This window comes from Sinohyriopsis cumingii, chromosome 4, assembly GCF_028554795.1.
Source record: "Sinohyriopsis cumingii isolate HCF-2022 chromosome 4, ASM2855479v2, whole genome shotgun sequence".
Classification (NCBI taxonomy): domain Eukaryota; kingdom Metazoa; phylum Mollusca; class Bivalvia; order Unionida; family Unionidae; genus Sinohyriopsis; species Sinohyriopsis cumingii.
In genome coordinates this window covers 38,059,644-38,086,253 of record NC_142964.1, presented here as the reverse complement: position 1 = coordinate 38,086,253, position 26,610 = coordinate 38,059,644, and the positions used below count along the sequence as shown (strand labels likewise).

General features: G+C 32.8%; 1 protein-coding gene across 5 annotated transcripts in view; it reads right to left on the bottom strand.

The window, feature by feature from the left end:
* The window catches only part of LOC149800946 (uncharacterized), a 58,246-nt gene extending 32,138 nt beyond the window's left edge, over positions 1 to 26,108 (bottom strand). For 2 of the 5 annotated variants that reach the window (XM_089955019.1, XM_089955018.1), the window contains exons 1-10: positions 26,007 to 26,094; positions 21,770 to 21,835; positions 20,821 to 20,928; positions 17,635 to 17,694; positions 17,015 to 17,111; positions 12,045 to 12,186; positions 5,183 to 5,243; positions 3,547 to 3,652; positions 1,640 to 1,731; positions 379 to 505 (exon numbers count right to left, since the gene is read on the bottom strand). In XM_089955019.1, the coding sequence (XP_089811145.1) occupies positions 379 to 505; positions 1,640 to 1,731; positions 3,547 to 3,652; positions 5,183 to 5,243; positions 12,045 to 12,186; positions 17,015 to 17,111; positions 17,635 to 17,694; positions 20,821 to 20,928; positions 21,770 to 21,835; positions 26,007 to 26,024 (877 nt within the window). In that variant the 5' untranslated portion in view covers positions 26,025 to 26,094. Of the gene's footprint in view, positions 1 to 378; positions 506 to 1,639; positions 1,732 to 3,546; positions 3,653 to 5,182; positions 5,244 to 12,044; positions 12,189 to 17,014; positions 17,112 to 17,634; positions 17,695 to 20,820; positions 20,929 to 21,769; positions 21,836 to 26,006 lie in introns of those variants that run through there. The other 3 variants (XM_089955017.1, XM_089955016.1, XM_089955020.1) reach the window with 3 other exon arrangements.
* Between the last annotated feature and the right edge of the window lie 502 nt (positions 26,109 to 26,610).

Genomic DNA, 26,610 nt, shown 5'->3' with positions numbered 1-26,610 from the left:
CATCACGTTACCGGACGAGTGTATCGTAACTGGACCAGCCCATTCTCAATACAAGGGATACTTATCAAAATGGACGACTTCTGATGCAGGGAACAATCACTACATTACATTATGTGTTATTTTTAAAACACGTAGACCTACTCACCTTTACAACTGTATGCCATATGTATTTATGAGATTCCATTTGCAACTTGTGAATAATTACACGTTATGGTCCTATATTCTCGTCTTTGCTTCGATGCGCATTGCAGATCTTTGAGGATATTCATCGCCTCGTCACCGTTAAATAATTTCTACACGTTATGAAGTTCTGCAAAAATGTAGAAAATAGTTCCTTACATTGAGATTCTCGTGCAGTGAAAGAACTGAGTTTCTTACCTTTACATTTATATACATTATGTAATTCTGAGAACATGTAGAACTCCTCCGTGTCCTGGTGACCAAACATATACTCCAGATCCTGGTCAAAGACGGTAATTGTTGGTTGCTTGTTCTTGGTAAATACCTAATTGTATTAATAAAAATAATGATTGAGACTAAAACAGAGTTAAACAATGCTACTTTTTGCTTGTGGCGTCATTTGCTTAATTATGGCTAACTCTGCAAAATGAATTAATCCAAAATAATTTTTGAGAGTTTCGAGTGGCTTTACAATATTGTCCTTTCTTGTGACATGGTTCGTGAATAAATGTAAAGATATATTTACGTTTTGGCTGACAAGGTCATCTTCTGTTTCATAGTCTTAATATCTGCTCTTTAAAACTGTAATACATTGAAGGGTAGAGGAGAGTAAGATCTCTGTCATTTACCATACTCTGAAACTTCTTACATTTTTCATATTGGTTTCCCAATAAAGTTAGTACTGTGGCTTGTCTTTTTTCTGCACTGGACATTTTTTTGTAAATGTGCGTTTGTTATTTTTCTTACCATGCTAATTCCTTTAGAGTATCGTATCTGAAGAACACGATTTTGTTCAATAAGTACTAAAAGTAAAGTCTTATCCGTCTGCCGTAGCCTGATTACGTTTTATAGCTCTTGAAATTAAATTCAAATTCGGACTTAAAGAGTCTTACTTGATAATGATAAACTGATTAGCTAAGAAGCCTTTTGAAAGCTGAAATTTATATTGTTTAATCACACCCACAGACACACAGATACACACCCATATATATATATATATATATATATATATATATATATATATATATATATATATATATATATATATATGTGTGTGTGTGTGTGTGTGTGTGTGTGTGGGTGGGTGTGAATGAGCTTCTGTCATAATAATCGTTCTGTATTGTGATACCAAACCCCATTATCGCTTTCATGTCGATTACCGGTACTTTAGTTGGTGCGCTGGCCAATTATCGAGTTTGTGTAGCTCCTTTATTTAATTCATACCACTCACTTCTGTACGATACTTCATTACTGAGCTTGTGTGGCTGACATTTTGCCAGACTCACATTTATACCAGCCCCGAATAAATCTTAAAGTCATGCTAAGACTTGAGACATTTGATTCGTCAATTTTCTTAAATTTTCATCAATCAGATTGCAAATCTGAGGTTAATTACTTTTATACCGTAGTAATTCATTTTCCAACTCATGTCACTTTATTATCAAAAAACGTCACTTACAGCGAGACCATATTCCATTATTGAGCTCATGTCAAAGTAGCCGAACGTCCTGCTGTTTTGCTCCCCTTTTTTGTTGAAGTTTCCCTGCTTTCCTATGTAAAACAACAGTCATAGCATTTGAATGAATCTCGCTCCACTATTGTTTGATAAAAATCGCCTTTTAAAATTCTATCCATTAGTTAGTAGATCATACAAATACAGTAGACTGTACATGAGTCTGAAGCACAAGCTACGAAACATTCCAAATACATACTCACATTCTGGTTCAATGTATTGACGCATCTCGTCAATAAAGGCTCCATTGTTTGTGCTTTCTTGAAGCTCTATTCAACTTGACAATAAGTTTACTAAATTTTTTTAATGATTTACAATAAAAAATCACGAGGTCGGTTAAAATTAATTAATGAACGTCCTTTTGAATCATTAATTACACAACCCATCTGAAACTCCGATTGTCCAGTAAAACCAAGAAGGCCAGTGAGTGCATGTCGAGTCCCCAAATCAAAGCACTGATATAAAATGCGTAACCTTCACCACATCATCCACAAATCCAGTACGTTGCAACGTTAATTGTTTAGCTACATAATAATTCATCCCAACTACGGAACAAATCTATATTGGGGTTTAGGAAGAATATGCAACAAAAATGAGCAAAACTAAAATTTACCAAAATCACACCGCAAAGTATTCTATCACTGGCTTTGACTATAGGTCAGATGGGCGAGTGAGCATTTCACTTAACACTTTACCTTAGCTTCATAATGAATATCCATCAAATGGTCAAGGAAACAATAAAAAAGGGAAAATTTGCTAGAAATTTAACACAAATTTTCTATCACCGTGACCTTACATTACAAGTATGAGGAAATATAAGCCCCCTCCCCGCAAAAATGAATGAAAAAACAAAGGAGAACACGTTGGAAACTTTAACCCAAAGGTAAAAGGAGCGAGCGGCTACGTTGTAGACTAACTTAGCTTCGTGCCATTACAAATTATGCCAATTATGATCAGAATGTATAAAGCCGTTTAGGAAGTATATACAAAGGAATCTTTAGCCAAGACTGTAGCAACATGTTGAGGTCGTTTAGGAAGCATATACAAAGGAATCTTTAGCTAAGACTGTAGCAACATGTTGACGTCGTTTAGGAAGTATATACAAAGGAATCTTTAGCTAAGACTGTAGCAACATGTTGACGTCGTTTAGGAAGTATATACAAAGGAATCTTTAGCCAAGACTGTAGCAACATGTTGACGTCGTTTTTACATTTTATGGAACATTGACTGCTATGTCTCGCTTCCAACTAACGTGGGCTACAAAATAATATAGCAAAACATTCCAACTTTTATCTGCTGCTAAATAATCAATACCAGTTGCCAAACAATGCATGCCTTTAAGACACATTCTACTATAAAACAGGAAAGTCAGAACTAATAATGTTCATACGCATATTAGAAATACCATAATAAATATTTGATTTAAAGCTAACAATTCTTTATGAATTATAAATACTGACAGTGTTTACTACGACCAAACTTTATGTGGAAATAATATTAAATTTAAGAATGCCTTCAAACTTAAACGGTTACCAAAACATTATATTCAGTTATGAAAAAGGCATTTTGTCTGTATGTGTTGGAGGATGTGTTAGTCACTTGTACTTGATCTATTGAGAAAACTCTGGAGATATGGAACAATGTATTACGTGTAATGTGAACAATCCGGACAGGATATAACATAATACTATATATGCAGCCGACTTGCACACGCCATATATAAGTTCTTAATTTATTTCGGTACTCTATTCATTACTCTTAAACATCTTGAAAACTGTATATACCCTTTATTCACATTCATAATTAGATAATTAATCTGCATGAATTAAATAACGTCCTTAAACTAAAATTACCGCTGACTATGTTTTGATAGTTGATTCTGATGTAATCGTCTCTGACTGGGACTTCTTGCTCATGCAGAAAACCGAGCACGTGTCCAATTTCATGCACACAGGCAGTCTGTGCATAAAAAATAATATTAAATGATTAAGAATTAGGCCATACCAAAAACATTCTGAAAATAAATAAATAAATTACAAGACTTATCAATGATAAGCTTTCGGGAGATGGAATATAGTTCAAACTTATATGCTGCATACCTGTCTGTGTCAACAATCTTGTGAATTTTGATGTAGAATTTTCCTACATTTTAAAGAATATAGAAAAAAGTATATATATATATATATATATATATATATATATATATATATATATATATATATATATATATATATATATATATATATATATATATATATGTTTTAATTTAATTGTTTCTTTGTTAGTCTTAATTTATTTTTATTCCATTACATGTTATTGTAGTGTAATTTTATTTACTGGAAATAAAATTGTCCAGAAACCTAAGACAGTTATAAACAACTAATAAGATAAACTTTGTACCTAATGCTGACCTAGTTCCTGACGTTGATTCAGAAACAGTAATAGTTGTAGTAAACAACTTTTGCTAAATTTTTTTATTCCTTGTCAGAGTAAGATTCATAAAGTGTTTATTGTTACAAACGTTTGGTTTTACCAGAAGGATGAACTACTGACTTCCATTCGGGAATCTGTTTTACGTTGTAGTTAGATTGATTACTAATGTTTTGAGAAAGAATTATCATTCTTGCCTTAACACTTGAGAAGTTAAAGTGTTTAATGTTGAGCTAATTATTTTGTTTTTCTTTGGATTTAAAGTTTGTTATCAATGGAAATACAAATGCTCTAAATCATTTCTTGGACAAAGACATTTATCGTACTTTATACAGAATGCAAATTGGAATATTATTTTCTGTGATTGAACAAGAGACTGTTGACACAGCAGCACTTCACAGGTTACAACAGACGTCATTGTTTTCCATTTTGGATTTCATCGGGATTCGAGCTCAGTTTCATTTAGGACTTTTTTAATAATAAGACTTTTAATTTTAATTCTTATTTTTTTATTTAATTCTTAAAACCGTAAGTTCTTTTTCTCTTTTCTACCTTGTTGTTGTTGGGAAATAAAATATTTGTTAAATTGTACAAAGCTTGTTGGCTCCACGTTTTCTTGTGACGTTTTGCAAGAGCCTAAACACACCACTATATATAAATATAAATATATATATATATATATATATATATATATATATATATATATATATATATATATATATATATATATATATATATATATATATATAATTGTTGTATAACGCTTTTGAGTGTCCACTTCATTAGATCGAGTGATTTGTGGTTTCTCCTCATTTGCTTAAAGTTTGAACACCTTTTTGTATTTGAGTAGCCGTTTAACGATTTCAATCCGAATCTATATTTCATCAACATTCAACAGATGTGATAGAATTCGTTCTTCTCTGGAGTCAAGGCTGATCGAACAAAAAACTATATTTTGCACGTAAACATCAGTCTCTTTATATTCCTCTCCAAAAAATATTTTTCACAGTTACTTCCACAGGAGAGAGAGAGAGAGAGAGAGAGAGAGAGAGTACTTACACCTTCACAGCATGATATTTTCTGTCCACTTGTCCTTATATTACCAACGAATGACCAACAGCTGAAACGAACCAAGATATTCTATCTAGTTATTTGTCTTTTCGTTTGCCCCTTGTCTGTCCATGCATCTCTCTCTCTCTCTCTCTCTCTCTCTCTCTCTCTCTCTCTCTGTATACAGGCAGATATATATATATATATATATATATATATATATATATATATATATATATATATATATATATATATATATATATATATATATATATATTCGTGTACAGGTAAAATACATAAATATAAATAAGAAAATCTAAATGTTATAGCGAATGATATTTTCTTTCACGATTTCTCCTGTACAGGTACTACAACAACAGTCAAATCAAACTTTAAAACGCACTCGTGCAGAGAAACGGTGGTGCAATCAATAATTTGAATTTGTATACATTACTAACGGCACCAAGCTACATGTATTAAATTAATATGTTTCAGAGAAGTGCAACGGACACCAAAAAGGATCTTACATTAATGTCCTAAAACAGTAACGTTGTTGTACATATAAATAGCAAATTATTTGCACTGTTAAATGGCAAAATATTTTTTGTTTCTTTCTTTTGCGTCAGTATATAAATATTGCATACCTTGCTTTAATGTGTAAGCGAGGCCGTGTGGAGACTATGTAGAGAATAGAATATTTATTGAAATGATGTTGCTGGAAACTCAGCATATGTATTACTATTTTTTCAGTGAGAAGTTATCAAAGCCTACAACAGTGATCTAATACACAAAATAAAGTCATAACATGAATTATATTTTCGTGCAACTCAACAGTACATATAAAACGTTCTTTAATACCAAAGATCATACCATGACATGAATTCGTACTAAGTCACAATATTCAGAAATTAATAAACAAGCTGCTAACACATGAACGTACTGGTGTAAATAAATTCGTGACTCATTTATATAGTTACAATGATTAAATATAATTACTTTTTCATCTAAAATGCTAGTTAAATAAAGTAAAATATCGAAGCAGTCCGACTCGAGATTTGACATTTGGTTCTATGCAGGGTATATAAATCTGGCCTTTCTGATGGATTGTACAAAGCAATATACATCGTCAACACAATATATTAAATGGAGCACGCATTGAAGAAACGTTAAAGAAATGAAAATGCATTCCCAAGACATAATGTATTTATTTTGTCATGCACTAGTCCGCGCACAGTTAGATAGTCCATGGGAATATCCGACATAAGAATAGGCTTAATCAATTTAAGTACTTCCACGATATACAGTTTAGATGGTGACCCTATCTTATAACGGTCTAATGTTTGCAACAATATTACACTAGACCGTTAAAACGGTTACCAGAGATACATGTTAAATAACAATCATTGTTGGTATTTTGTTTTAAACATTTGAAATACAAAAAGCCTACAACATTTGAGGGATGTAATACTGCTAGGTTTGCTTTGCACACCTGTTGCAGACTCTGTCGTTTTAATTTCTACACTTTTATTTTCGCTTTGTTTTTCTAAATTGGACTTTTGCTATGTATATTTAATCTAATTTTTTGTTAGTTTTTTATTATTTTGTATTTCGTTACATGCTGTTGTAATGTAATACTGTTTGTTGGACTTGACATTGTCAAAAATTGAGTTCATTTCTGCTTGACTCAAATTGATTTTTTAAATATTTTATTCTGTGTAAACAACTAATGCATAACTAAATTATTTTCCATGTGTGTGTGTCTGTGTGTGTGTGTGTGTGTTGAAATTCAGTTTTATTATTAAAAGAAGTCAATATGTTTATTTGGGTCTAGGTTTTGGAATTTCCTGAGTGTAATCCAGGTAATGGTTTGTATATTGTAAACATCAGGATCGTTCTAGAAGGTTATTTTCCGTTGCGTAATAGGGTTATTTATATATAGAAAATGCTAATTGTGACCTGTGGTGAAGTAGAGAGCTATATAATCTTGTAACTAGCACTTTTAAGTTATATATTATGTTGTGACCAGTCGGGCTAAATTTTATTTCTTCAAATTATTGAATTCAAGTGATTATTTTCTCTGAAAATACAAAAGTGTTCTGATAACATTCGTGGATAGAGACATTCACTGGAATTTATATTGAATTCAAACCTGGAATTATATTACTGTGATTCAACAAAAGACTGTTGACACATCAACACTTTCTAAGCTACCAAAGACACATAATCGCCTTCAGTTTTTGGATTTATTCTGGACATTTACTAAATTGTATTCAGGACTTTAAGTTACTAGGACTTGTGTCTGTAATTCTTGGATTATTGTTTGATTTAATTCTCAATACCGTCAGTTTGTTTTCTCATTTTCACTTTGTATTCTACAGAAATAAATTATTTGTTAAATTTTACAAAGCTTATTTTCTTTCACTCTGTTTTGTTACTTATTTTACGAGCATAGACCCGTGACACTTTGAACTGCAGGTTGGAGTCGGCAGTGTCTCCAATTTATATGCAAGATAACTGGTGCTAACAAGCAACAGAAGCGTTGATATCAACTTTCTTCCAAACAATACATTCTTCTCTTTCAGTACTTCTATCGGATCTGATTTTAATGCTCCTTCCTTGCTATTAGTCTGTCTGATTTAACTGGGCTTTCTTCCACAATGTTTTTCAATTCAGTCTGTTGTACTTTGTCCAGGCCATGTGTTTTTTCATCTGCCTATAAAATGTATCTTGATTTCCTTACTGCTTTCGTCTTTCTCATAATGGTGTTTACTTTTATCGCGTTGCATTAAATTCCACATGACTCCTGTTGAACGAGGACAACAGGGTCAGTTCTTAGACACGAGAACTCCCTATTTTAGATGGCCAGATATTGTAGCCAATGTTTGTCATTAAATGTAAATAATTCTCATATAATATCACCAATTGTTAGTAAAAGTGGCCAATGTTCCCATATAATGTCATTGAACGCCACTAAATACATATCACTAATTATTGCTAAAGCAACTAAATGTCATTTATTGAAAGTCGAACAACGCTGCAGTCATCGCGAGTTACAACGTTTGTTTAATATTATAAACAGCGTCTGAGCTTTCTCATCATTAAAGAGTCTTACATGCAAAACAAGAATATATCGGAAAACATCTTTCTTTTAAAAGTGAGAATCAATGACAATGTTTAATTTTATGTCGTATTTTCAATTTCGATTGATCTATTAATAAGTTTTAGTTTCACGGTGCTTGCACATTCCTTTAATTGTAGCAGTTGTTAATAATTGTTGGGAGAAAACATAACGAATTTCGATTTAACCTCTATTTAATTTCTTAATTCGTATCTGCCGATGTTTGGCTCCTCGATTGAAAACAATAAGTTAATTTGTCAATCGCGAGTAACTAACCATATAGTTTTTATTTCTTCCTCTCTTACTTTGAGTGTCGAAATATTAATGTTTGTTAACTTTATAGGCAATTTTGGCACTTACAAAAATTTGATATTTCTTTGATCTTTGTTATATGATTTTTACTTGGAGTATTTATTGAATCCTGTTTGAATCAACCTAAACATATGAACATCATGTGTAAAAAAGTCGCGTTGACAAGATTTAATACATTTAGTTAGAACACTATATATTTAGTAAGCAATAAATACATTGCAACATAGGGAATATCTTTCATATGAAACATGAAAATGAACAAGCAGAGATTGTTATTATTAAATTCAGGCTTATTACTCATTTAACCAATGTATTTTTCACAAATGAGATCAATATAATAATAATAATAGTAATGATAATAATAATATTAATAATAATTGTATCGTTTAATGTCGTCGTTTTGTAGCACACACGTTTTCGCAACACTTTCGAGCAAAACTTTAACTGACAGTAACCCAGAGTACAATACACATTTGCACTTTTTAGTAGGTTCCTGTAATAGTTTAAAATATTCTAGTTCCTTCCACTGATTTACAGGACCATTTATTTCCCCGCAATATAATAACTAAATTAAAATCTTTGATCCGAAACGTTGTGCAGTTTCCTATTTCAGATTATACACTACATACAGAATAACTAAATTAAAATCTTTGATATAGTTTTCGGTGATATAAAAACTTATCGTACTTAATTAAAGATCAAGTATTACATCACGCTGTTTTACATGGTACCCAGTACGGAAAAAGATGCTCTAAATATAACAGTATTCCCGTCCTCAAAATTAGAAACATGTTCTTTTCTCACTGTGTAATCAGTTTTAACTGTCCATTATGTTGTAATCAGCAAGCCACCAATTGTTTTAACGCTCGAGATCGTGTCCACTGGTGGGGGAATAAAAAATACAGTACCAAATATTTAAAGATGCACGCAATGGCTAGTATATTGGTTCAGTTTTCTTCCAATATACATTTCATAAACGTCAATGTAGTGCACTATAGTTGACAACAAAATATGTAGTTTTATTTTGATATCCTGCATTTCGTTTCATACTGAAAAATATCATAAGGACTTTTTTGGTGCGAGACAGTGATATCAGGCGCAGACCAGGATGTTGCCATATTTAAGAGTACGAAGATAGTATTGCGAAACACCTGTCTTTCAAGCTTAAAACAATTTCTCTAACTCTAGTAAATGGAGTCATGTGTGGTTTTGTTTGCCAACCTAATGAAGACATCATTTTTATTTTTGACATATTAAAATTAAGCTTTATTGGAAATGAATGAGTGGTTAGATTCTTTATATCATTATTTCTTTCACAAAATATATATCTGAAATCTACTCAGGTTTTGCATTTGCATATATGTTCAAGATTTCAGTGATAAGCAAAATAATTTTGAACAAATATGTATGTGTATATTTTTAGTCTTCAAATTCGATTCTTTTCTCAGTGCCAACAGTAGCTAACTATCCTTTTTAATTTGTACATTTTATCGTATGTGTTAGAAATGCATATTTTAGCATTCTTAATATTCTGTTACATTTCAAAGCATGACCGGAAATGACAATTGGAGCAATATAAAACCTCTTTAAAGAGAAAATTAGTGTATTTAAAATATTCCCTATTAGGGGTGTGGGGTGGTGGTGGTAGACTTTAGGCAAGTAGATCGTGAACCCAGTATATACGGTCACCTGTCTTTTTCGAACACACATATTGTGCTTATTTCTTTTCAAAAATGTTGTGTTAGTGCATTATAATTTTTTTCTTTTTATTTGAATGTTTCTATCCCTTTACAAGTGGGTTGGTATAAAATGTCACTACACGTAATAAAATTTTGGTATGGGTTCCATTCTTCTTTTGGGGATATGCGCTAAGTTGAGAAGGAATGGGGGTTGGTGCGCGAAGGCAAGGCGATGAGAGCTGTAACCCAAGGACAATATTTTAGTTCCCAGCAGGGGACGAATTAAAAATTATCTAAAGCATTTTCCCTCCGTACTCCGTACTTTTTAATTTCACTTCAAAGTATTACTCATCGTCGTGTAGGTTCAACAGATATAATTTTTCAATCTGACTGGTGTATATGTTGTTTATACAAAACATGATGCATTCATTAATTGCAAAGGCACGTAGCAAAGATTTAGAACAGACTTTAGCTTGCTAATAACTGTGTTGTCTATTTCTTGTATATCAGTAAACTGCAATCTATTAGGAAAATATTTTTCTTTATAGCTTTTTTAAAACAAAAAAACAGTGGGAAATTGATGCTAGTATTGCAATCTGTGATGATAATCTGAAGTTAGACGTTTTGATCATGTATACAACCATTGTATAATGGTTTTCACATGTTCATTGGAACTGAGATAGACAATGACTCGTGCATGAAGTTATGTTTGTCCCCCTTAATTTGCTGTCTAGTTGGGGCTAGCTGTAGGATGACGTTCAGTGTACATAGTCAGAGACCCTCGAACTGGTCATCATTGTTATCAGTAATGAAAGATTGAATCAAAGTCCATGGTTAGTAGGTGGTATGTAGTGATCAGTCGCTATCGCTGGGCTTGGTTTGAGTCTCATGTAACTATATTTATGTACTTGTACATGCCTGATATCACCACTGACACCGCCTTGATATCACACCTGACACGGTCGGTTTGTTATGTACATTGTGCCCTATACTCGTATACTTGGCTTTCACTTATTGTGATGTCTCTTTATTACTCTGATAGGGGCTAGGCGTTCCCCATAGATATTCATATTGTATACTAACACTAATGCTTTGTCTGTTTAATATAATGTTTATAGTCGCTTCAACTATGGAATCATCTCCCACCATCCATCTTGAGAATTCTAGTTTAAATCCAGACCATACAAGTCTTGTACACTGGGATCAGCCAAAGCGCTGGACTCATCCCACCGTATATTGATATTCAAAGTTTAGTTCGGGTACATTTAATTGGAAATCAGAATACCTTTTCAGGCTGATCACAGTTCTACTGAGTCTGGGATCAGCCCAGAATACACTCAGATGCGAGGATCAGACATGCACATATTTTTACTTAACCTGGACTCAGCCAAACATACACACTGATGCTAGGATAAGCCGAACCTAGATTCTACTTAATTTGGGATCAGTCCAGATTACAATGATGGAATCGGCGTAATACAGATTGTGAATCACCACTGTTTTGTACGATGGGTTTCATGCAGATTCTAGCCAATGAGTGGCACGAGTTGATATACAGTTTCTTACTTGTTTAAGTGGTGAAATTGTTATTATCGTCATATATTCAGTGTATATGTACTAATGCATTTCTATAATTTGATGTGTATAAATGTATTTTATTGTGTGTTTATGTTTGTCAGCAACTTATTCAAATTGCGAATATAAATTATTATTATTATTATTATTATTATTATTACAATTGAACATGCTTTCGTATACATACCCGTGGTCTTGGATGAATATCAAGTAGTTGTGGTGAGACAGGCCATACAGACTGGGTACACTGTTATTCCATGGTACAAACCGGATACACGTCATCGTCTCGTACCTCGGGAATACGTTTTCAAATATGCTTTTTGAGGAACCTCTCCATTTTATCGTGGAAAAAAATGTAGTAACCGTTTGTGTTAGTCAGGTTCCATGTATATACGAGTTTTAAATATCTACGACTAATAAACTATAAAAAAAACCGTGTTGTATTATAATACATATTTCCATATGCCTTGAGGTCTCCTTAAATGAGAGGATTGCATGTTAGTATATTCAAGTGTACGCCATTGTTCTGAATAAAGTTTTCTAGTAATCATTTTATATCGAGGCTACTTTTAGGTCGTAGGTTTAGTGTGAACGTGACACAGAATATTGTCCCGGCTAAGACTAAATTGTCGATGCTTAATAATTGCTATTTTTAGTTAAGAAGCAATTCATCCTCAAGAGATATGTATTTAAACAGATGAGTGCCTCGCTGCTAAATCCATGGATGCACAATCCTGCGATGACGTCGCATATTTACAACTTGCAGCATTAATTTTGGTCAAAAACAACTGTTAAAGATGCATTGCGGATGATACCAGTGTTTTTTTTTTTTTAAAAGTTCTGAATATCTATGCTCTGAGCGACAAAGTTTAGTGAACAGTACGTTAGTGTATCGTCTCAAAGTGCTCACCGTGCAGGTCTACTTACTTTCTCAGTCTTATTGTCCAATTATTAAATGCCATTTTGTATTCACTTTATGGTATATTGTTCGTACATTACAAACATGAATTTTCACAGTAGGGTGGCTTTCAAATCGTCTGTCCCTCGGCGAATCGTTGATAACGGGATTCAGCTAACACTAACTTGGTAGCTAAACCAGAGTCTTATGTCACTTGTTTAGGCTCGAATAAACAGTAACACGAGAAAGAGTGAAAACAACAAGCTTTGAAAAAATACAATAATTTATGTCCCTGGAAAAATGAAAAAATATGAACTTACGATTTTATAGAATCAAATCCAAAATTAATCCAAGAATAATCAAAGAATAAAATTTTTGAAGTCCTAATAACAAAATGTTCTACTAATTTCAAGTTCGAATCCCAATGAAGAATCCAAGATGGAAGACGATGACGAATGGTGAATTCTATAGTGTTGAATTCTACAGTTCCTTGTAGAAACAAGAATTATCACTCCGGTTTTTGATAACTAAATAAATTTTTGTAAAAAAAACTTTTCTTGTTCCACAATATTACATTAGCACACGTATTGTCCAGAAAAATAACAGAATTAATCCTTTTCAATCCAAGTAATTTGAAATAACTCCAAACCAAGTAATTTGAAATAACTCGAAACAGCACAACGTACAACAAACAGTTTAACAGCCTAGCTTCTACTGAAATTATTTCTCCAAAACATGCGTTATATCGTATTATTAACGTACAAAAGGGGTCACGTGATCATCTTCTCGAAGTCTATAGAAGGAAAGTACTTGTTACAGATCACGTATACCAGTGTGACTCTGGCGAAAACCAATTATTTTACTCTAAGAAATAATAAAAAAAATAATGTTTACATCTTAAAGACAAAGTCTCATCATGACCTCGAAAACAACCAATCATTTTAAAATAAAATAGAACTTGTTTACGATGGTTGCTACAAATTGTGAAACAATTTCAGGATTTAGATCAACACCTGGTGTTTATAAACTAACAGTCAATGTCAAACTATTTTCTGAAAAACGTATCATCTCTAGTGAATAAATTAACATTACAATATCATGTAATGAAAAATATAAAAAAATAAAACTGACAAAACAATTAAATTGAAATAAATATATATTAAATCAGATACAAGTAAATCAAATATGCATAACACAAAGTTGCATGGAGGATGTGGCAAAGTTTGGACGCCGTCTCCTTCAGGAAGTATTTTTGAGCCAATACGTGTTATGGAGTAGATAAATATTTCAGGCACCGGTGCGCAGACGGGTGGTTCGGTAATGTTTTACAGCGTGTGGCAAAATTTTTGGAGTCTTAAAAATATCCGGTGACACTAGCACAGTCAGGTACAGATATCTGGACGACAGGGCATTAAGCATACAAAATAACGTGTATCACTCTTTGTTGACAGTCCGACTCCAATGAACAGCGATATGTGTCTTCTGCTTATTTTATCCCATCCAAACTTTATTATTTTATCTTCAGTAGTCTTTAGCAAAGTAATTTGATGCCTTATCTCTTATGATTGTCTTATTCAAACGTCCCTGGTCAATATATTCATATTTGGCCGGTAGATGTTGGTCGGTTTCAACCCGAATCTGTTTTTTTTTTATTATATATAAGCCGTCAACAAATGTGGGACCCATGTAAGGCTGCAAATTTCTGTCGATATATAACAAGCACATTAATCTGGGCCAGAGAACAATTAATTAGATTTATGGGGACAGGTGGTTCTTAAATCGCTATACTGCAATTATTTCTAAGGTCTGTATCGGGGAGGAAATGATTCTTAATTAAGCCTTCGTTTACTTAACCGTTAGACGACTAGAAAAGGGAATGGTACTTTCGATTTTTATATCGGAACTGTCAGATTTGACATTTTCCAGATCTATTGTTTGGAATTCTATAAGTCATGCTGACCGCAATTTTGGTGCCTGGTTATAAAAGGCGGTAAATATATTTAATCCTGATTGGTAAAGCTAAATAAGGGGCGTGGTTCCCACACGAAAAATTCTTAGGGTTAAATTGCCCTCATCGAAAGAAATCTAGTCAGTCTGCAATTTTCCTGCAAGAGTGAAACTATAAGGGACTCCGAGACTGAATTTGGAAGAAATTCTCTCGTAAAACATTGGTCAAAGGGACCGGATGTCTGGAAAGTCAACGGACACAATTTTGGCGGCAGAAGCGAACAAAGCTTGAAAGCACAAGGTATTTGCGTCAATTTCATTTAGTTCGTTGATACCAATATACTAGTTGGCTTGAATTTAATTGTTTATATTTTCATGAATTTATTTGTTTAAATCCGTTGATCAATTCTCTTGAAATGAGTGTAACTGTGTTTGAGTCCATCTATCTGAATTTGTACAATGATCTCCTTTATATAAGTTTGAAGACTTGTTTGAATTTGTCGTCTTGATTGTTATAGGAATCTAAGAATTCCATGCATTACTTTAGTTGATAAGAGTTACGAGAATCCGTTGAATTTACCGATCTTAGATAATTTCATGTATGCCAAAGTCTTGAATGTGTGTATTCGCTGAAAATAACGTAGTTAAAGCATGTAATGAATTTCAATCATTCATTTGTGTAATTGAGACGAGAACGAAATTGTTATTTCTCGTGTAATGTTAATGGGAATCAGTAATGAAATAGCCATTAGGAAGTACATTAATCTTGCGAAACTAGGTTTGTTTATGGTCTGCCATGTTTAGCTTGACCAGATAGCATTTGTTCTGTTTGAATTCCGATGTAACGATATCTGACATAACGAGAGTGGAATAATGATATATTCCCAGTAGGACAACTGACAGAAGATTTAGGTCGCTTCTCTTTATTTTGCAATGGGAAATAGCTCCACGGACGTATCAGCTGAAGTATCCACTGACGTATCCATGGACGTATCCCCGGAAGTATCCACTGACATATCCACGTACCTCCTTATCCAAGTATATACCCACACAAAGTTTGAGGACCGAAAAGAGGCGAGACAGCAAAGAGGTCGGAAAAGGGAAAAAGCGAAAGGACCTGGAGGAACCACTATAGTGAAGTCGGAGAGGGCCGGAATTAGCAAGTTATGAAGTTGTACAATGCAATGGCTTCGATCGTTCACTCGATTATATGATGAACTAAATCTGTCATTTAAAACAGACCGGTTATTTATATAAATATATTTGTGTTTCAAATTTGGTGAAATATTTATTGAAAAAAGAAGTGTATCTTCCTAATATATAATGTATTATCACAATTGTTTATGTAATTGATTAAATTTTTGTTTTTTTATGTACGGGGACTCGTGTCATTCTGTTCTATATATCTGCTCAGATCTCTATTTATAATTTCACACTTTATTTTAAAATTTACTCGATCCGGGCACGAATACCGAGGGCGATCACCATCTAGATAAAAAGAGCCAAATAAAGCGGACACCTTGTAAGAAGGTACAACCTCATAATACCACGCAACCAGTAGCAACCGCTACAATCCACATTGCAAACATGTTTCTGAGCTTTATACGATGAATTATTGCTCGTAATATTCTCTATATATCGAGCATGTTCATCAATTTCCTTCCATACATTCGCAACCATCTTTAAAATGCTGCAACCACCTCCAAATTGTTGGATATGGCAGAGAATTATATTCGCAAACTTTATCCAAGTTGGCTCTAATACCAGTCGCAGAGTACCCTAAGAGAGTTCAATTTTTTAAGTATACTCTTTACTCACTAGTGGAATTGTGTTCCTTCTCCGGTATTTTTACCTTAATTTCATTTGCCTATGTTACTTCACAAACATATATCTTCAGGTGTCCGGTGCGCAGGATTTGCAGCAGCAGTCCATTTTATAGAACGTTACTTTGTCCATTGATCGGCATTACATTTATTAACAGTTTCAAAGAAACAAAGGTTATACAAATATTCAAACTTATCAAATGCCCCTCGTACATATGTTTTATGTCAATGCGTTATAATATGGGAAGAAGAATTGGAATAATGCTAGAATCTTTTTTCTTTAAGCAACAAGGTAAGAAATTAAAATTTTAAAATTATGATGTAATTTCACTTTTAAAATGACTAAGGTATCATCAAAATTAGCCGATATTTACACGTGGCTATAAGCAATAAGGCTTTTATTTTGTTTCATTGGGGGTGGGATACAAATAAAAGTTTTGAGAAGAAAAAAAACATGTTCAAGTTTACTTTTAAAACATTGTTACTTACTGATATTAGAAAATTCATACGGTATGATTCCTTTATCCCAATAGCTATGTGGGTTGTTAGTCAAAAACCGTTTTCGGCTACTGTATCCATCCTCATACTGTTTAAATAAATAAATTAATAAATAAATAAATGGTAACTAAAATAGATTTGACTCTATGTAAAATATCTGGATCTTCGGATAGGTTTGCTTATTTTCAGAGCCAATATCATCTACAAATTGGTTTGGTTAGGTTGAAAGGACAATAACTTGCTTCTTTGGTAAATGGGAATAAAACTGACAAGAGCTTGCACGAAGTCAGTCTATAAAGCAACTCTAAATTTATAAAGATTCTTTTTTTACATACGCCTTATCTCAGTGATTTAAATTATATAATCCCGTTATGTATCAATATTGTCAAAGCTATTGAAAACATAATTATCTTTCATTTGCAAAATATACTCCAATATTGAGAAAATTACCTCGCTCGTTTACATGTCAACGTGTCTGCTTAGCGACGTAAAAGGTAACAGGTATGTTGATAAAAAACGTCGCCTGGTTTTGACTTTATCTTAGTGAAGGTTAACTCATTATTATATTTCTATTACTGGACCAATTTCACACAAATAAAATTAGAACTTACTTCTACATCTTGCATTTCCTCGGGACTAGTCTCTTCGAATATTCTATCGTCCTCCAATGACTGGAATAAAATTAAATACCATATTGATAATAGCCATAACGATGTCTTAGGTGCAAAATGCGGTGTTCATAACAAACTTATTTTATATATTCAAAAAGAGGTTGGAAAGCGTTGGGTTCGAGTGGCTCAAGACAGAAAACAAATAACATTTCTAAAGGTATTAAAGTTTGATATTATTTTACCTTTCACTGCCTGGAGAGCATTTTTGTGTCTCGTATGATAACTGCAGCCTTTAACTTTACGGGAATGGGGAGTAGTATGTAAAAGGCTGTTTCTGTGCTGAACCAATCGTAATTAAAATAAAATGAAATCTTAAAAACCGATAGACACTAAACCGTCTGGGTTCATTTAAAAATAAATTAAAAATATCACGAAACCACTCACGTTTTGTTGATCGACATTTCTTAGTCATATAAGAGAACAAATGTAATTGAAACTTTTTTAAACTAATGGACTAGCAAGACATCGCTGGCTGACCAGAGGTAGATACCTCATAACTGTAAAAAAAATACTGGATCAGTCAGATTATGAAGAAAATTAGCGAACACTGGTGCGACGTTTCTTTTCAGAACAAAAATAATGTCAAAAATCCAAACTGTATTGAGTTCAACAGTTTTCAGAGTTTAACATAAAGCAGGAATGTCGGTGTATACTTACATATATATATATATATATATATATATATATATATATATATATATATATATATATATATATATATATATATATATATATATATATATATATATATATATATATATATATATATATATATATGTGTGTGTGTGTGTGTGTGTGTGTGTGTGCGTATGTGTGTGTGTGTGTAATTCCTATTGGTTTACAAATTTCGTAGTTAAAGCTAGTTGTGCTAAAGAGTTTCCAATAAAAGAACAAAATCATTAATTTGTCGATTTAGAAAACATAGAGATATACTTGAACGTTTCAGAAACGATCAGAGATGCTGATTATATTTAATTATAATTGCACTGAAATTAGTAGTGTCTTCTCGGATAGTAAAATGGCTCAAGCAGTGTAGGATGATGAATGAAATAAAACTATTTGTGGTGAGAAACAGATGTTTTTGTATTCGGTTATATGCACATTACAATCCGAGAATGTGATACATATCACAAGGCCAATCGAAATTTGTTCGACACCTAAAAAGATATAGAATTTATGAAACATAAAGTTAGATTTAAAACAAGACATTGTGATTTAGCTTATGAGGCAGCAATTTGTAATCAGTATATGGAAGGAAAAATGCATGACATAAATCTAGAATCATTATACGTTTGCAACGATGAAATAAACGTTGTTAATTGCTGGCAAGAAAATCCTCTTGCCTTAGACGATAATCTTGGTGGTTTGTGGATGGCACCTAAAGAAAATGTATCAAACACAAATGATACTCTTAAAGATTCATACCGTTTTAAATGGCAAGCATGTATAACATTATCCCTACCATGCACAATATATATTTGCTTATACAAAATATCACTCAAACGTGTGAACAAATTACATGAGAGAAAATTTCAATGAAGTACATTAAATTAAAGCAAGTATTCGCTGAGCAGAATATACTTTACACAACCAAAGTGAGAAAGATTTAGATTTCCATAGAGACTGATCTATGTTAATCATGTGGATGATCAGTTGCAGGTGGATATTGTTGACGTGTAAGCACATAGCATATGCTATTTACAACTATTGATGCAACGATAGATAAGTAGTATAGGCAATAATACAATTAACCGAAAAACAACTATCTCAAATCAATCCAGTTCCCAATATATTTTAATATTTTTAAAAGCGTCAGTTGCCTTACACTAGTAATTGAAATAGTTCGATAAAACACCTCGTCTTAGTTGTCATAAACTAATGATTGAAATGGAACTATACAACACTTAGCTTTATTGCCATTCACTAGAGATCGAAATAGGTCGATACATCTCTTCGCTTAAATCAATATGCTCTAGAGATTGAAATAGGTCGATATATCACTTCGCTTTATTGCCATAAACTAGAGAGTGAAATAGGTCGATTCAAGACTTCGCCTTAGTTTCCATACACTAGTGATTGAAATAGGTCGATATAACACTTCGCTTTGTTGTCATACACTAGGGAGTGAAATAGGTCGATTCAACACTTCGCCTTAGTTTCCATACACTAGTGATTGAAATAGGTCGATACAACACTTCGCTTTATTGCCATACAATAGAGAGTGAGATAGGTCGAATCAACACTTCGCCTTAGTTTCCATACACTAGTGATTGAAATAGGTCGATACAACACTTCGCTTAAATTGCTATGCTATAGTGATAGGTCGAGACAACAAAACAGAATGGAGTCTACCTCCTGCTCTAACTCTATAGATGACGAAAAACATTTTCTATTGTCATGTTCTGTAAATAATCATCTGAAAAAATAATACTGAATAAAAATGTTTTGATATTCATTCAGATATATACTTAAATTTCTAATCAGTGATACAAGTATGATAAAAAAGTGGTTAATTATATATATATATATATATATATATATATATATATATATATATATATATATATATATATATATATATATATATCTTTTGAATTTCTCAAAATCAGAGTGCCCTCTATAGGTAAGAAGTTACAATATATAGTAGTCATATATTTGCCACAACATTATTTGATCATCTCTGTCACTTGATTCTTTTGTTAATTTTTTTCTTAAAGTGTACATTTTCTGCTGTTATGTTCTGTACAATAACATTAATTGAATTGAATGGTCATACATTATATATAATGCCACTTTGATATTTAAAAATGCTGTTATGATCTGTGTTTCAAAATAAATCTTTTGAACCAGCTGAGAAAATTAAAAGAATAAATAAGGCAGCATCTAGATTAACTAGTTGACTCATTGCATAGTTAAAACTGAAACTGAAAAATAATTTTATTCAGTAATTAAGGCTGAATACTTGCCTTCTTCAAGTTTTATCTAGTCATGATGGATACATGTTCTGAGATTTTCAAGAAAAGACGGCACTCTTGTCATACCAGTTTTGTGCATTCAATTTCTTAACACATATTCTTGAAATCATTTAGTGTTGACCCAATTTCGGACGTTTCTCCCTGTTCTTACCTGCGACTGCTGCATCTCTGACAGAATCCGATTATCCGGACGTCCATCTTTCATGTATACCACGTCACTTACGGTGGCAGCCGCAACATTGTCGCACTGACGTAACAGCTAATGAAGTAAATAAAAGGGAAAAAACAAAATTGAGAAACCGAGGATCACGTTATGAATATATTTTTTGAGGATGATTTATAAAATATTAATAATGATTTAATTTATTTCCATTACATTAACACATTGAAATATTTTAAACACCCAGAAGTAAAGAAATAAAAATAATACGAAACAGTATCACCAACATTGTAGTTGGTGATAAAAACACTTTGTTCTGATAATAACTAATTACCAAAAAATATTATTTTGTTTGCAAAATATGACAGGTTTAAATAAATTTAAAATTCACATAGTAAGGAGCTAAACGGAGTGTTTAACACCCACGACATGGCAATACTAATGATAACCGTTATGCGTTGCTTTGGTGCTCAGCATTTCGTTTATTTGTATGTATATAAGAAATATAGTCAAATGCAATTTTATGGTTAGCATTGGTGTGTGATACAGATTTACTCTTACATTTTCAAAAATACCGGTATAGAGGGTAAATTCTTTAATTATTTGTCTCTCAAGTTTAATCGTAAATGACGAAGAAAACGATAGAAAAATACAAGACGTTTTGCTCGATTATTTCTGATTTTGTGTAAACCTTGTAATCTATACTAAAGAAATGTGAATGAACTAATATTTTAATTTTAATGAGGCGCTTTTATAGACAAATATTTTTCTCTCGATAGAGTGGACATTGACTTAGCATCACATGTTTCCACAGTTAAGACCACATAATTTATTCACGCTTCAGCAGTAAAAAGTTGGCGAATCTTAATCCAGCGAAAAACAAAGTTCAGCAGAATAGAGCAATACGAATTGATCCGATTCGCAAGCAAATAGTTCTTACCGCGCACAGAAGCAGAATTCTGCCCAATAGAGATCGTCGCAAGGAGAAACTCACCGACATCTTCAGCTATAATAATAATAATAATAATAATAATAATTGCAATGGGTAAAGATTTATAGAAGTTTGGATATGTGCCACCAAAAATTAAAATGCAAAATGTTTGAACATGTTTGAACACCAATTCTTAATTATGGATCAGAAGTTAGGGTTAGTTTGAAGGAACTGCTGTCGAGCGGTTGCACTGAAGTATTTCGTGGGGTTAAAAAATCTACCCTAACGATTTTTTATATGGCGTTTTAGGAAAGAAACCTTCCTGATCAATATATATTATGCATTATGATGTATCCCCTAATGCTCACTGACATGGAAAGCTGTTACGGAAAATAAAAACTGTGCATCACTAGTCCGGGATTTATTAAACAGTCTTGATTTGGGGGATATTTAGATAAATCAAGCTAATGGAAACATAAAGGTTGTCTTATCTTTCGTCAAACAACAACTAACTGACCAGTTTATCCAAAATTGACAACTTGGAATCAAATTATTCACCATCTAGATTATATAGAAATTTGACATCACATTATGTCAATAACGAGTATTTGGATGTAGTAAAGTGAAACAATTTAGAAAATTCCTGTCAAAGATAAATATGTCTACCCATACTTTGTATATTGTATCAGAGAGATGGAAGATATCACAATCTACCCCATTACATCAAAAAGGACTTGTAGTTTTTTTGACTCGAAGAAAGAAGTATATAAACTCTTATGTTTGGAAAGGCCTGGTGAAATTTATTACATTACTAAATTCCACGAAACTTACCGTGGTACGAAATCTGAGAAATTATATCCATAGAGTACTAATTGGACGTATTAATATGAAGAATGCTGTACAAAATTACATAAAATTACACGATTTAATTAAAATTATTTGCAGTTATTATTATTTTGTTCCTAAGTTCTCTTTTGATTTCAACCAATCTCCATTTCATTGTTTAATGCATGCATTGCTATCATATTTGACGCATAACGATCTTATCGACCCACAAATATCATTCTGAATAACGCTTGTATATTGATGACTCTGCCTGTGTCTTCGTCGGAAATAGCTTTAATTTAAACGCACGCATGTGATTGAGCAAACATATTCTGGTATATTTTACACGTCACATATTAACGTGTTGTATATTTATTTTGTATCATACTCCATGCATGTATGTATGTATGTATGTATGTATGTGTGTATGTATGTATGTATGTATCAATGTATGTAGGTCGGTATGTATGTATGTATGTATGTATGTTTTCTCGGTACAAGAGCACGGGATTCTCAGAGAGAAAGAAGGGAAGAATAATTACTGGCAGATCATGCCTAAAAAAGTGTTTGAGGGGTACAAAAATACATATCATTTATAGTATTGTTACGACTCGAAGGTCTTAAACTAAATAAAACAAAAAGCAAAAAGAACAGGTCTAGTAAAATTTAACAAATGAATTATTTCACAAGAATTAAAAAATTAAAAATTTAAAAGGAACTTATAGCATTGTGAATAAATCGCAAATAGTCCTGAACATTCTGTCACATGATCACAAGTATAGTGTTCCAAATGAGTTCCAGTGGTGTTCCGAAGTAATTCCAATCTTCAACGTGCTGATGTGACAATATCCTTAAATGTGGTGATGTGCCAACAATTTTGATATGTCACAATGAGATAATGAAAATGTTCTTGAATACATTCACAAAAGTCTCATAATAACGTCTTAGTCTGAAAGTCAATAAACACTTTGTAATTCCAAAAATACTTTAAATAAATTAATCCTCTCAAATTGTAAATGAACAGAGCTTAAAGACTGGTACCATTTGACATATGTTATGTCTCTTGACCTATGAAGCAATGGAAATTTTCATCAAATTCTCAAACAATGTCAAGTCTGTTTATTTAAATTTTAGAAAACTTCTTGGGAAGTATCAGGTAAACTATGTTTATTTTTTCAGTTGGAAAATCAATGTGCTGGACGCAAATCAAGTAAACATGTTTACAAAGGGTCTTTATCTTAAAATATAATCGACAATCAGGGATAAAAATTAAGCTTTTAATATGCCGTTTACAAATGATAATTACAATCTATATTCATGGACAAAAGTTAAGTACACAAGATAGACATCCATAATAGCATACATCAAAAGAATCAAAGAGATAGAAGGATAGATTGCAGCGGAAGACAATAATAGAGTGGTTAGCAAGGTTAAAGCAACTGTACGGATTCCAGACATCTCATAACTTTAAAAAATGAGGATGCACACAAATCCGATAGTCAATCACTTGATTAGCGAGAGCTGTAAGTTTTAAAATTATGAGTACCAAATTCTTTACGAAATACATCCAAGTAAATACACTGGTATGTTTCTTATAATGTGTCAAATAAGCACACATGTTATACTGTCACAATATGTATATAAAAGAGGTTGAGAATAGGAAGGCGGAATATTCGTCATAAGCACATACGAGTAAGGTAAAGAACTGTGCTGTATTTTATAGATAAGAATATGATCTACACAGTAGTGGATTAAATACAGGAGCACTCGAGATCTCTCTTATCGTATGCAAGGAACACGTGAAAGTAACAAATCACGACGATCTTGCTAAAAGAGAAGTTTGAAAGCTTTGAATGATCCTTCATATATTTCAAAACCCATGTTGTTACTGCTTAATTAATATTTTACATTACCGATTCCGGGGCACTCTTTCGTATATTGCACAGTCTAGGTTGTTATTGCTGTACTAATGTTTTACATGACCTGTTCCTTGACACACTTTCATATATTGCACAGTCCAGGTTGTTTCTGCTGTACTAATATTTTACATTACCTGGTCCGTGGCGCCTAGTGGCTAGAGCGTCCTCATCGGATGAGGAGGTCGTGGGTTCAATCCCCGGCCGAGTCATACCAAAGACTTACAAAATTGGTACTAACAGCTTCCTCGCTTGGCGCTCAGCATTACGAGGTTAGTGTTAGGACTGGTCGGCCTAGTATCAGGATAATGTGACTGGGTGGGACATCATGCTAGATGTCTGCGACATGATGCCCCAGTGCTAGACATCACTATAAACTGACACACTGCAGACATCGTAGCGATATGACTGAAATTTTTTTTAAAGCTACGTTAGAAATCCAAATCTCTCTCACACACACACACACACACACCTGTTCCATGGCACACTTTCATATATTGTACAGTCCAGGTAGTTACTGCTGTACTAATATTTTACATTAGTTGTTCCTTGACACACTTTCATATATTGCACAGTCCAGGTTGTTACTGCAGTACTAATATTTTACATTAGTTGTTCCTTGTCACACTTTCATATATTGCACAGTCCAGGTTGTTACTGCTGTACAAATATTTGACATTACCTGTTCCGTGGCGCACTTTCATATATTGCACAGTCCAGGTTGTTACTGCTGTACTAATATTTGACATTACCTGTTTCTTGGCACACTTTCATATATTGCACAGTCCAGGTTGTTACTGCTGTACTAACATTTGACATTACCTGTTCCTTGGCACAGACTGAATTCAGGAATAACAATAAAGAAAAACAGCTATAAAAAGGAAAGCTCAAGGAATGGCCGCATTTCTATTCAACGAAAGGTCTTTGTGGTTCGGATAACTACGCGATGTAAAGAAAAGACTAGTCAGACGCAATCAAATGACTATGTCGAGGATGAAGGGGACAAAAAGGCAGCGGCGACGAGTACGAATCTTAATCGATTTCATTTAAGCACCACCTAGGAATATTTGCGATTTTCAGCAATCTACCATAAATAGGGCTGTGAAACTATTCTGTTATTCTAGTCGACATTGGTTCATTTTAGATAACTCCACATTTGATACTGACCCTTTCTAATCCCAGCATTTGAAAAATGAAGTTTGATATATATATATATATATATATATATATATATATATATATATATATATATATATATATATATATATATATATATAACTAACTTCATACTTCATTGTTTGCTTATTTGATTGAAATTTCCATTACATTTTAAGACAGGTGACAGTCTGAATATAAGGTTATTTATATAAGGTTATTTATATCAAAATTCTTCATTCCTATTGTAACATCTGTCTAGTGGAATCAGTGTAATGTTGATATAATGAATAATTAACATTGTTGTGTGGATGAAATACAGGTAACAGAAGGCAATTTGCGGTACTTACGTTTCCATTTACCATCATCGATGTCCCTGAATAGTTCGGATTTTGCGGCTTATCATGAACACACACCGAAGTTTACACGTGTAGGCAGAATGACAAGTCAGATATAAGGTTAAAGCACTGAGTTAGATAATGATATGACATGTTTACATCAGAATTGTTTACTTCATGCACACACACACACACACACACTCACACATATATATATATATATATATATATATATATATATATATATATATATATATATATATATATATATATATATATATATATACACACACACACACACACACACAAATCGGAGATGGAATACTTTTCAAGCTAACTGGAGGCAGGACATCCTCGCCAGCACATCCACTATGGAAATTAAATGTCGTTCCCTACGATTTATCAAAACACTTGCTAATTTCATCATTTATTTTGGCCATGTGTCTTCATATGTTGAGACACGTTTCGTGTGTGTGTTTATGTGCGTGTGTGTGTTAATGACTATTATTCTTTAATTTCACTAATCTGGGGACTCTCGTTGTCAAATGTATTGCTCTTATTCGAAACGTCGTTGTGGTCACACGGTGCAATTGGTAACGAATACCAATCAAACCTT